At 39.3% G+C, this 14003-nt stretch overlaps 1 protein-coding gene across 5 annotated transcripts in view; it reads right to left on the bottom strand.

Moving 5' to 3' along the window:
* The window catches only part of oxr1a (oxidation resistance 1a), a 210160-nt gene that overhangs the window by 37299 nt on the left and 158858 nt on the right, over positions 1-14003 (bottom strand). For 4 of the 5 annotated variants that reach the window (XM_017413195.3, XM_017413194.3, XM_017413199.3 and 1 more), the window contains 2 exons: positions 4862-4969; positions 2698-2811 (listed from right to left, as the gene is read on the bottom strand). In XM_017413195.3, the coding sequence (XP_017268684.1) occupies positions 2698-2811; positions 4862-4969 (222 nt within the window). The remainder of the gene's footprint in view (positions 1-2697; positions 2812-4861; positions 4970-14003) is intronic. The other variant, XM_017413196.3, reaches the window with a different exon arrangement.

Genomic DNA, 14003 nt, shown 5'->3' with positions numbered 1-14003 from the left:
TCATTCCTATGGTAGTTTCTGACACTTTGAGTTGTTTAACTTTATAAATAAATGTGTTACTTTTAAGCCTCGTGTCACCTTGGAAACAAATCAAACAGTCTAAATTGGTAAAACTTTGTGTGCAGATTTGATTAGATTAAAAACTCCAGCTTTTGCTAAATTCTGCAGCTACAGTGTTACTGATGTGAGAAGGTGTGTGCACATCTTAAACAACTATTCTCTGTGTCACAGTGAAAAAGATGATTTAAAAATAATACTTATTATTTTATTTTAAAAGCTTTGCAAGGCCTGGCTTCACCCTGAGCTATTGAGATGTGCACAGAATACACTCCCGACAGATTCAAGGTCATCGTATAAAGGTTTTCTCAACATACAGAGAATAAATTAAAAACACGCACAGTCACTATGATCCCTCTGCCACATGAACCCATTGCTACAACCTAGGAAACACACTATGTGGACTAGAAATGAAACCCTTAGCTTGTTTAGAAGTAGGGACAAAGTAGACTGTTTGTTGAAGAGGCATCCAATATTTACTGCAAAATGAAGAGTAACCTTCTTTGCAGCCACTTGTTGGGGCCTCAGAATCAGAAACAGACTCAACTATCTGAAAATACTTTGGGGAAAAAAAAAGGTGTTTCTGTGCCAGAATGTGCTGATTGTGCAAAGAACAGTGCAGAAGTTGCTAAACTTAATGAACAACAGTGCACTCTAGCTACAAACAAGTCTCAAACAGGCTTGTAGTTAATGAGAAACTCCTTTAAAATTCAATCATGGCCAATGACTGTTGTCTTTATTCCTCTTTTGGGATTTATAAAATATGACAATATTATTAAGGTTAGTATATTTTATAATTGGTCAAGCAGGTTTATTCTGCTGCATGTCTGCAGTGGTGGATTTATTTTGGATTAAAAATGTATTAAATCCAGATTGGTTCCAAAATAATCAAAAGCATTTGATCCGTAACAGCCAAACTGGCAAAGCTGCCTGGACTGAAGATACATCATCAGTACATTTATCTTTGTTCTCCGGATATAATCAGGGGTTAGTGCCCATTATCTAAAATGACAATCAGGCTGTTTATTAGGCTGATTGATTAACAGAATTAAATCACAACAGATGTTAGCAAAATGCCTTTGTTTATGAAAATGATAATCATGAAGATCTGAAGGAAACAAGAAATATAAATATTATATTTACTGTGTATTTCTCAAAAATATTACATTATTGTTGGTTATACATGACAGCATTTTTCATCTACATCCAAAGCTAAATCAAAAGTCGTTGCTGTTTTTACTTTAGAAACCACAATGAAATCATCACCTAGACAAGCACTAAAAGTGCTTCACAGTATAAGTGAACGTGTATCAAATACAATCTTATATCCTTGCTTTAGTGCAAAACATCAAAACTTTCTGGACAGAAATTAAAAAAAAAAAAGATTCTCATAACCTATAAGAGTGAACAGATATGTTTGTAACTGCTGGGAGTAACACACATCCTGACCCTGGTCTATGAAGCCCACATCAAGACAGTCTATTCTGCCATGATGGACATCAACGTCCTATGTGTTGCGTACAGCTATGTTTATTTTCCATGGCCTCAGTATGCATTGCTGGTTGCGTAGACATTGTTTTCAGAAAAAGGCTAGAGCGAGACCATCGCACCACATGAGAAACTGAGTTCTTAGGTTTGACCCAGACTGAGAGTCACTGTGTAGAGTCTGAGTCAGGCAGCGGGGCTACTTGTATTAAAAAGGTAATCTGTCAGTGGATGGGGAACTGAGTGACAAGTCACTCAAGTGCCTCACACTAGAGCCCTAAGAGAGTGATAGATGAGAGGGCAGGTGGCCGGGGACTTCAGACCCCCCCCCACAAAGGTTGTTATTGCTTATACTACCTCTACATAGTCAAGTTTTATTGTCTTCTCAGAGCTCCACTAGGGCCCCAGCAGAGCCAATCTAAGGACCTCAATAAACCAACTGATATTAGAGTCCCCCACCCCGCAATGGAATGTCCCCCAGACAATTTGTACAGCCTACTGATGAATGAGACAACTATTTTAATTATGTACAGCATCATGATAAACTAACGAAGGAAGCTTGCCATACAGCATGAGTGATCATGTGACTCTCTGATGGAAGCAGAATAGGCTCTGTATTTGAACAGAACATACACACACAATCCTTAATGTCTAAAAACTACATGGCAGGTTTCTCCTTTGGGCTGCTTGTGTTCTCTGAAGTTGACAATGTGACACATTATGCTTGTTGCTCATCTTTAGGCCAACAATGAGCAGAACCCTAAAATTGAGAGGAACAAGTCAGTATGTATGCATTTGTCACAGGTGCAGATGTGAGTGGCAGTGAGTAAAGAGATTTTTTATGCATGTGTGTGTGTGTAAAACAAAAAAGACCATCATGTACAATAATCAGCAGCTCAAGGGTCTAAAAGCTGATCTTATGGGGCAAATTGAACCTGTGGATGTCTCAATATCGACCGCCTGCCTCAGCGACGAGCAACTCTTGAAGATAACAGCAAAGAGAATTTTTTACAGAAATATTTTCCATGACTGATGATAGCAAACTCGTTCTGTCTCTGGTCACTGAAAAGAAGAAATCTGAATATTTTGCTCATCTTGATTCCTTCCATAACATATGGGATTTCTCTGAGAGTGTGCGATCGTGCATCAACATACCGTCACCTTTTCTAAGTCAGCTTCGGAGGATGTGGGAGACAGGGGGCTGATGGGACTGAGGGAGGGGGAGCTTCCAACACTGGAGACGTAGTCAGGATCAGGAACGTACAGAACCTGCAGGCACAATCCATGTCCATATTTACACAGGTGCTGCCCCTTGTGCAAACGTGCACCACACACATGCACACAAGCAGAGACAGAAAATCTCTCGCGCACAACTCAGAAACATGATCGGCAAGGTAGAAAAACATGAAATCACGTGAGAGGTCTCATGTTGTTAACAGGTAAAACACAGGGAGGGAAAGTGACAACATGACAGAGTGTGAAAAATGGCAATGATTGGGTGTCAAGACTTGTGGATTTTGAAGTTAGGAATTTAGTTCATGCTAGCATTTATTGTTTTGTTTTTTGTTTTTTTTTACAGGGCTGCAGTAGATTACTATATGCATTATTGATGAAGCTGTGTATTGTTTCCCCAATAAATCGATTTACTGTTTGGTTTCTGAAATGTCAAAAAACGGTAAAAAATAAAAAATCCCATCGTAATTCCCTTAACACAGCATGACATTTACCTCTTTTATAAACCATTTGTTGAGCTCCTTCTGCTGTGTGATGAGGCCATAAAGAAGCTAACTGGCTAGCTAATAAAGAACAAGCTAACATTTCATGTATTGGCCAAACTGAGTTTTTACAAAGTCATAAAAGTTATGACCTGGAATGGACTTTTAGCTGTTGTGTCAATATTCAAACGACAGAGAGTCAATTTAGAGTCTGAGAATGTTAGCTTAGCCCAAAGTGAAAACTAATGATTGGAAAGGAAATTTGTTTAACAGTAAAGAAAACTAAATAAACACATTGCATTTATCTGTTTAACCTGAACAAATATTATGAGCACGAGTTGTTGTTTTACATGAAATTCAGAGTTGGTGGCTGTTGGACTGTGTCAGGAACCTCCTGAAACCTGTTACTGTCACACTTACAAGAGTTTCTGATGGAGATTAAAGAAAACGCTGCATCAAATATAAATTTGCATAATTCAAAGATGCTTATAAGAGCACTTTCTGAGCTTTACATTGGAGGTATTTGCATTGAGCAAACTGTCCCCTGGGTGTTGCCTCATATTTGAGCTACAAATATGAGCACAAAGGGGTGTGGATGGTGTGGCTTATCAAATCAGCAATCATTAAATTAATGTCTCAGAATGTTAAATTATTCATTTTGTGTGCAGTTATCAAGGCAGGTTAAAAACTATCCCCAATTCTATTGTCTCACCTTGGTATTTTACACAAGTTTGTTTATTTATTGATAATTTTCTGACTCAAACTGGGAATATTGTGGGTTTAAATATTAATCTGGCCAAAGCCCTTTTGGCGAGAAGAAAAGCTTTTCTTTGTCACTGAATAACTTCAGTCTTGGTTGTGGAAGTGGTAAGAGAGGAGAGACGATGGCTCAGTAAGTGCCATCGCTGCATTCTGTTTGCACAATGCTAAACTCGTCTGCCGAAAGCTGAGAGGTGGGGGCCGATTGCCAGCGGGGACTGGCGATGGCTCGCGTCCATTCCACCAGATTTGATTTTCATGCCAGGAAACACAGAGACAAAATAGAAAATCTGGATGTCTGCCAAAGAAAGAAAGAAAGACAGATTTAGATTTTGGGAGTATTGCTGAAAAACAAAGGACAGAGATCAAAGCCAGGGGAGCTGGCAGAGAGTTTGGCAGACAGAAGTAGAAACTACAGCATCACGGGTCGAATTTAAGCATCTCACATGTTCTTGTATTTTCATTTTTTATTTTTATTTTTTTAAAGAAACAAAATGGGTCTTACAGAACGAATTGCAACCTAATGGGACAAGTGACGCTGTAATTATCTGGCAATTAAGAGGGACAGTGATGTAGTTAGTGAGTCAGCAAGTTGCCTTTAGAAAGCAGGTAGAAATGGACGTGCAGCATCTTGTGTTTCTTGAAAAATTCTTTCCAGATTTTCAGATAAATATGCAGGAAAAAAAAGACTATTTGTGATTAATGCAAACTACAGAGAAGACATGATGAAGCATCAGAACGAGAATGAGGTGTTAGTAAGTGGCTGTCGACGGGAAGCTACAGCGGGACAGTGACGCGGTGAGGAAGCTGGATAGACCAGTGAGGGCGTGCACGGCGGTTCACACCTGGCCGGGCACCACTGCTCTGGAGAACAACTTGTTCAGCTGAACCAGCTCGTTGGGAGTGGTGTCGAACTTGAGCGAAATGCTGTTTATTGTGTCCCGCGATTCCACCTGGACCACAAAACAAGAGAGAAGACAGAAAAGTTACACTGCGGCTCCTGTTTAAGGTTCCTCCTACACGCTGCACAGGACAGACTCTAAGGGACGACACACAGAGAAAACATGTGAAATACAGAACAGTGAAGGGTTGGATTTGCCTTGTGTGTTGCATATTAAATTTTGGGGACGTTATTCAGATTACAGTTGTCAGCTGTTGACCAGAAATAGAGAGTCAAGGCTGCTGGCAGAAACACAAAGTGACATGAATGTCTGCTGTTATCTTATCAACCCCTTACAGAGCTTCTCCTCCCCTCAATTAGAAACAAGAAAAACAGTTTGAAAGCCAAAAAAATTAAGGACAAAAAATAAATGCATTTATTGACCAAAAAGTTTCCCCAAAAGTTTTAATAACTGAGTAACCTATAAACCTGTAAAAAACAAATTAAGGAAAATCCACACAGCCTAATAGAATGTCTTCAGATCTGTGATTCAGCCAACCTTCCCACCAAAACATCTGCAGTTTAATTAGACATTAGAAGCTCACAAATAGCAAAACAACTTAGAGATTCCACATGTAAACAGAGTGAAGCACAAAGAACTTCTCAAGATGGCTGCCATTAATGGCCATTCCTTTGTTTCTGCTGACATTGAGCTAAAACATGGTGTGGTAGTAGCTGAGAGTCATTCACAAAACACAAGATATTGAAATGTCCCATGGTATTGTGCATAATGTTATTTTCAAGGTTAGACCAAAACTGCTAGAACTCATTTCTCAACGTAAGATGATGTGCATGCCTTCAAGGTACGCTGGTATCCTAATTGGTATCGTTTTCACACTTGTCCTTAGATGTAACTGCAGTTCGGTGAGTGTGTGTGGAGCAAACAGCAAACACAGGCTAAATGAACTGCCAGTGGCAATTTAACAACCCCATGTCATTAAGTCTACATGCATCAACATGGAGATGCTAATTTTGTGGTAAAAAAAAAGGGTTTATTACTGGTGTCGGCAAAGAAAATAATACCTCTGTCTCGTAGCACGGGGCACTTTAGTTTTAGATTTCCAGACATAAAGACAGAAATCCCAACAAATTGGTGCCAATTTAGAGGAACTGGTTATTTTAAGGTTGATGCATCATTACAAATGGCTCTTTAAAAGGACAATCGGAATGGGCCACTCAGACATAAAAAAGGCTAAACGTCTGTGGTATTAAAGGGGCACTGTAAACCTGCTTTTGTTAGAACCAAAGCATATTTGAGGCAAAAGAGCAGAAAGCATGATGGGCACATTAGTTTTGATATCGAGGAACTGTGAAGTCATAAAAAAGCAGCCCGTCCACAGATTTGATGAACAGCTGTTGCCATTTTTTGCTTAATGACTAATCAATTCAGAAAATCACCCATTATTCATTTTTGCAGATCAGCTGACTTCGACTCAGCAGGGCCTGAGGTGTTTATTTCATCTGAGACCCATCATCCTAAATCACATCAAACAAGCAGGAGAGGAGGAGGCAGGGCTTCGTGTTAGCCGGGGTTTAGCAGATCATGCAGGCGGTTGTGGTCTCACCCCGTGCTCAGCTGCAGCACCCTGCAGTGTGACACAGGTGCATTTGCTTGTCTCCACCGGTTAGGATCCAAACAACCGAAATGTGCTCCGTGTGTCTGAAACAGTTAAGCGTCCGACATGCCCAGTGGGACTTTCTACCTTCCAAATAAGGCTGACATCCATGTCGTGGAGCGCCCGCGCGTGAAAGTGAGCTTGGGGGGGGGTTGAGCGTCACCAGCGCAGCATAATGGGACTGTGTGTTTTGGCGCGGTAATCATGGGACTGCCTCAGCTAGCTTTCAGCTCGTGAAGAGAGTCCCACAAAAACACAAGAGGAACGTCAGCTTCTTTAAATCCTTGACCTGATAGGTTGTTTCATCGGGCAACGTTCTTGCACGGAGACGTACACACGCGGACCAGTCACAGGCAGGAAGCTAAACAAGGGAACCAAGACAGACAAGCTGGAACATTCCTAACACGGAGTGACTGTGTGACACAGCAACACATGACTCGCTCAGGATCACTTCTGTGGAATAACACCGATTTACGGAGAGAAGAAGAAAATACAGAAACCCAGAAGCAACCGGCAACTATTTTCAGTCCTCAAAATCTCAAGTTTTACTTCTCCCGAGAAGCATAAACAAGCTACAGTTAAACATCTCACTTTAACAACATTACAGATCTGTTGAGATTCATTAGACGAAATCCTTTCCAAACTAAGAAATGTGAAGTGTGTGTGCAAAAGGATGCAGACTACAGTACAAAGTGCACTTGAGTACAACAGCTCTGGCGTCAACTAATTATTATGTGACTTCAAGAGCTATGCAAATAAGATTCAAACAGAACAAATATTTAAAGTATTTTATTTGACCTGTTGGCTTGAATGTTTCAATGAAACTGATCAGGACTCAAAGATCAGTGCCAGGAAGAGAGGAAGAGCAAAGCTGTAAGATATGTTCTGTTAAATGCTGTCAGCAGGTTAGAAGGTGTGACACTGTGAGGCAACCAACATCATCAGCAGTTTCGAAAGAGAGTTTTCTGGTTTTCCATCCATCGATTTCATTTTCTTTACCCGTTTTTGTTGTTTACCGTTGAGAAGAAATTTGGTTTTTAATTGAAAATGAACAGTAGTTCTTGTGTGACGCTGTGGCAGAAGCCCAATAAGAGGCAGGACCAAACCATGAAAACAGCTCTGGGAGTTTTGTTGGCTCTATTGTATTTGGATCCTGTATTTTCTCATTCTGAATATGCAAAGTGTTCATCAGCGCTTCTCAAATTTAATCGCAGAATGTTGCTTTACACGAATAAATGAAAAGGCTTTTCAGATGGTTTATAAATGAGTTTAGATTCAGGAAAGCATCGGTCCTACTGTAATAGAAATATACTAGAATGGTAACTGATGATGCAAGGTGAGATTCATGGCTGCTACACCTGCCACTGTGTACTGTTCTTGTGTATGCTGTGTCATCAGTCCATGCAGAGAAAGAGCTTTATTTTACTTAAATTAACATGTTATGCTTATTGTGAAAACAGAAGATGAGTATTCTGTAATAAGCCTCCTACGAAACCTGGTCAAGTGGTAGCAGGAACAAAATGCCGACCCGGCATGCTAAAGCTACTGTAATAAAATTACCAAGTGCTGTAATCACTCTTACTAGACCAGCACATAACTGCACTTTAATAATTAAGTACTTTACATGTCTACTTAGTCTAACCAGAGCTCTGCTACCGGTGTCTGTAGCTAATTGCACTTATATAATGTAGTCTTTTGAGCCATAATCTTAAAAAATATTTAGGCCTTTATAACATGCACTTCAGTATGTAAACATGAACAACTAAGCTTTTGTCTTGTCTATACACCATTTCCCTTTTTGGCCAATAGATTTTTACCATAGAATAGGTAAAGCATGTTGGTAGACTACTGGCTTTTATTCACGAAAACATGTTACTAATATTGATATATTTCCTTTCCATTCTGCTCCTGATCTTTGTTGCTGTCCATGGTTTTACATCAGTATGGCTGCTGTACAGCAGTCATAATACGACAGCTGCTGGGACGTAACATGCCACCACGTCTGCAGTATGGAAGTACTTTAAAATACAAAAGGGGGAGCAACTGAGTACGCAAACAGCAGTGGGCTAAATCGCACAACAATGAGCAATGGGCCACCGGACCAGAAGCTAAGGCTAACACTAATGCTAAGCTTTAGGACAATGACTTTTTGACATTTCTCCTCCCTTGTGATGTGTCCACTGGAGGACCTTTACAGGAGTGAGCAAAATTGTTTGTTTTTATTTAAATATTGTTTATATTTCAAAAAGGATTACAAAATGGGTGACAATTTATTGTTTTGGATGACCAACACATCACTGTGGTGGAGAAAACAACTTTTGTTGCCTTTTAGGTTCTTTCTATTATTGTTTATAACAACAAAATGAATATATTCTTTACTGCAATGTAGACCTAAGACAAACAGAATAGTGTTTATTTTATTAACTTTAATGTATTTTTGGTATATAATCTGCAAACATGTGCTGCAAGCTCTGATTCTGCCAATTATAATAATAAATAGCAAAACATTGGGCTTCTTGGTTGAGTATATATCTTTTTGCTGAAATATCTCGTGTCATTGTTTAGCACCTACCAGGATGGCGGCGCAAATTTTCACTTGGTTAGCATAAACTGTGCTGTGGTTGGCCATCCCAGCGTATTTCTATTTTAGTGGTCGGCCCCATCCAGTCAGCCACCCACCTGACAAGAAGCTATGGATGAAGCAAGATTTCTATAGGAGTCCTGAGGAGTGACAACACCTCGGATAAATCCTCTCTGCGAGGACACCTTTTGGTGTAAGTGACAGCAATGCCATACAAGAAGACTAGCTAATGATGGCAGCTGGAATGGCTCATAAAAGACAAATCACCGCAAAAGAACAGTGACAGGAATACTCCAGGGTCACTTGTTTTGGCTCCAGAGCATAGCTCATTAGCTTTTGGAACTACAGTGTCTCGAGTTTTTGGTCAATTACTGGCACAACTTTCTCCACTATTCAGCAATTAAAGAGTGGTAGGAGGAATATTTTGAGACACTTTGTACAACTAAGAAGCAGGTTCGGGTTAGAAACAGAAACTGTCTGCGACGGCAGCTGTGGAGCGCTGAAATCTCAGAGACTGATAAACTGACAGTTAAGACGTTGCTATTGATCAGGAATAATGTCATCAGAGCTTAGAGCTGGACTGAAGACTGAAGTAGCTGAGGCTGGATGGATCGACCAGGGAATAAATGGGGAAAGTGATGAGCTCTAACAGAGGCCTTATTGTGGGCTTCGCTGAGTTTAGACGCCCCACCTCTGTGGAACAAACTAATAAGAGCCGAGGTCGGTCACGCTGCTGGGATTCGGACTCCCTGACTCAGCAAAGAGCCCAACCCAACAACGAGGCGTGCAGACGAGAGATGCATCCTGCATTCTGCAAACTCTATAGAAGTGGGCTTCAATTATTAGGCAGCAAGCTCCACCTAAAGACTTTTTTTTAAGAAAAGGAACAAAATATACATACATGATTTATGTATTTTTATATCATATATAGATAATTTGTAAGCTTTTACTTTTACGTAAAATCAGTTGTAAATAATATAATATAAATCCATAGGAAATTTATAATTTAAAATAAACTGATAAATTGTATAATTTTAAATAAATTTATCCCGGTTTTCAACATTTTTTTTTTTTTTTTTTAAATAAAGCTACCATTTAAAAAGGAAAATAAAGAGATTTTAAAATAGGCAAATCAAAATACCCTTTCTGCTTTCGGTAAAACCACTAAACGTTTTCTTCCCTTTTATCTTCTCCCCGACTTTATGTTAATAACAAACAGAAACTCCCTGCAGTCATGCACTCTTTAAGGTAACATCTCACCGAGTTAAGACTGTCGAGACTAGCTGCCGACTCAAAACTGTGCAAAAATTGTGAAAAAACATGCAAATTTTCCATTGCAGTCTCACTGAATTATGAGCGTTTGCGACCAAGCGACCAGCGACCCATGCAGTTACGTTTTAAGTGGTCAATTTGTGAAAATCACAACCTACTTTTATGTGCATGGCTTTAAAAACTGTTTCAGGCTGTGTACTTTATTTAGTTGTCCACCTCCGCCCACATCATATCCGCCTTGGCAGCCGCTCCCATATTTAATATTTATTCAACCAGTTTTTATATAAATATTTGTCACTGGCATGGATTTTAGACCTGGACATTTGGGACTGCCTCTGATGTTTTCTGTCACAGGAAAACTACCATGCAGGTGTTAAAAAACAGGTCTTGCGCTCTAAAACCTAAGGAAACTAAATTGAGAACCGTTTGAAACAGGTATTGAGACTAATTTGGGAGAAAAATTGCCGCATAAATACTTTGAACATGATCAAAATTCAAGTGGCAAGACCGCGTGTCTCTGCGACTCACGCGAGAAAACTGAAAACGCAGGCGAATGTTTTGAGACATTTTAGAGACTCCCTCGCAATCATGGTTTGCCAACGAGTCGCCAACAGTCACAGCGCAGTGAGATACCTTTAATACTCCACGAGTTGGTTCATGTGACCTCAAAATGAAAGAGCGTTGCAGATCCTAATTGCCACCGTCTCCAAACATTTGAGAGAAATGTGTTTTAAACCATCTACAGGAGGACTGAACTCATAACAGTTCAACCAACCTGGATAAAAACTATTTTCTCCTCAACTTTTCTCTTTTAGGTACAACCATGCTGGTTCTCTTCAGTCATGTATTGTTTTCTCAAGCTTGTACCTCTGTGGCGTGAAGCCAGCCAGTGGAAATTCCCATATAGGCTAGAAAGGTTGTGCCACTTAAAATTAATTACAGTAAATGTGAGACATTTACTGGATATCACTTCATTTGGGTCAGGATCTGGACTGTGGTCCACAAATTGTTAATCCCAGTGTAAAAATGAGTACATCAACAATAAATCATACAAATTATTGTTTTTTATTTTATACATTTGAAGGGCTAAGATCAACTTAAATCCTTTACTTCTGCTGCATAAATAAACTAAGTTTTCATGAATAATGTCAAACAGAAAACAAGTCATGTTCTATGTGTTCCATAGTGTAGAGTTAGAAGTATTTTTTTGTACCATTTCCTTGAAACCAAAACAAAAATGTAATAAACAGAAGCATTTCCAGCTGATTAAATGATTTGGCTTGATTAAATGCTAATTTGATCACTTTCTATGAAACAAATCAAATTAGAGAGTGTCCGTCATATTTCAGAAGCACTCTGTTATCTTCAAAATTATTCTGCTTGTTCATCAGGCAAGATTTAATTCAATGATTTAATCAAAGTTGAGATTAAGATAAATGGAAGCTGGAAAGCAACCAGGTCAATGAGAACAGACACCAGCCTGATGGAAGTTTTCAAACTTCATTTATATGCAGTTGTCTACGTTTTTGTTGTTTTATGCTAATGAAACTGAGGAAAACTGAGGAAATTTTGTGGCAGGCAGCAGTGGGAAACACCTTTGTGCCTTTGATCTCGCTGCAGAAGAAAAACTATTGAAGCTGAACCACAACAAAAGCCAAAAGAAGGAAGCGATGACAGGCCGGCTTCCCACCTGAAACTCTTTGTCATGAGACTCGCCATTAACAACTGCTCTAGGACACCTTTGCAACAGCAGTGAGGCTCTATAAGGCCTGCCAGCTTATCAGTGCTGTAAGGGAGCCCTCCTGTTCGATCAGACAGGAACAGTGTGGCACTTTGAGAAATATCCTGTCTTAAACAGGATAAGAGATGTCAGGGAGATCGGAGCCATGATGACAAAGTCTCCGTGGACCTGACAACGACGGACGAACATGCACTGGCCATGTATTTACAACAAGCTCATAAAAGGCAGAGTAATAACTTCAGCAGTTCCGAGACATAATAATTTATTTCTGTTGCGTATTATGACTGAAGAGCCTAAAAGGATTTACAACCCCCGTGCTCCTTGTTTGTGAGATGTCCTTGGTATGTGGCCAGCACTTCACGACTGAACCCTTGTTTAACAGGACAAACATGAGTCGGTTTATTCAGTTTAGAAGGACAAAAGGCTTACAAGATTCCTGCAGTATCAGAGCCTTTCATGCTGGCCAATTCAGCTGGGAGCATTAATTCCGTCTAAGTGCAACTTAGCTGTAAACTATTTATTTTTAGCTTTATAGCTCTTGTGTTACTAAGCGCCATGCCAGCTTACTGGACACTAAGGTTTGGAAGACATTTACAGTAGCTTAGGTTCGTTTTAAACTACATTACTACATTTACATTGTCCAATTCAAAGGGAATTCAGAGGTTTGACTTACATTGAACAAACCATCACATTTTGTCCCTAAAGAGCCTAGCTTTCCCTCTACCTGCTGGCTCCTATATAAAATAGAAGCTCTGGTAGTCCTCAGATTTGGGCCTCAGCCAATCTGTATGACTATAAATATCTTGTGTTCAATGAAGCAAACACCGGCTAAGCAAGGCGGTGGGCAGATCTTGGCACAAAAAAATGTGTCAAAATAATCTGTTTAGGATTGCCTTTTAGGCCAAATTAATCACTCTATACAGATGAGCCATAAAACAACACAGCTATCTTTTTACGTCACTGAAGCGTCACGATATTGCATGTAGGAGTGTGCCAAAAACTCGAGCTACCCTTATTTTTTATATTTAGCTTTCGATTTGGGTTTGTTTTAATTTTTGGAATTTTTAAGGTGGTCTAGATTGATAGTTCACCAGGCTTTTTGAAGGTTTTTAAATGTTCTTCTTTGGGTGTTGTTTGCTTTTCAATAATTATATATCCAGTTTCTGACTATTTCTAGTGAATTATTTGTTTGTTTGCTTGTTAAGCCACTTAACAAGTCAGAAAAAGGCTCCTAAACTTGAGGGATGAACTAGTTTTGTGTCTACACACAGAAGTTGGGGTGAGCAAATAACCAGTTTTCAATGGGATCTCAGGGCACTTCGTTGTTAGCGGCCGGTCACAAACACAGTTTATTCTAATTTCTTTAGTTTGATCTATAAAATGCACACTGTAAAATGTGCTGTTATGGTAAGGTACAAGGAGTGGACAGAAAATGAGTGAAAGAAAGGGTCAAAGACTAAGGAAAAGCTTTAAAAGACCTCCAGAAATCCTGGTTCCTCTGAGGCAATAAATAAATAAATAAAAATGAGGGATGGTTCATAACTTTAGCAGAATAATAAACACCTGACTCCACCAAAACGCAAAGATGGAACCATTGATCGTACTGTAAAAGGAGCTATACAGGTGCTGGTCATAAAATTAGAATATCATGAAAAAGTAGATTGATTTCAGTAATTCCATTTAAAAAGTGAAACTTGTATAATATATTCATACATTACATACAAACTCATATATTTCAAATGTTTATTTCGTTTAATTTTGATGATTACAAATGACAACAAATGAAAATCTCAAATTCATCATATCAGAAAATTAGAATATTACTGAAGACCAATAA

This window comes from Kryptolebias marmoratus, linkage group LG16 (genome assembly GCF_001649575.2).
Source record: "Kryptolebias marmoratus isolate JLee-2015 linkage group LG16, ASM164957v2, whole genome shotgun sequence".
Taxonomy (NCBI): domain Eukaryota; kingdom Metazoa; phylum Chordata; class Actinopteri; order Cyprinodontiformes; family Rivulidae; genus Kryptolebias; species Kryptolebias marmoratus.
This window is presented reverse-complemented; position numbering and strand designations above follow the sequence as displayed.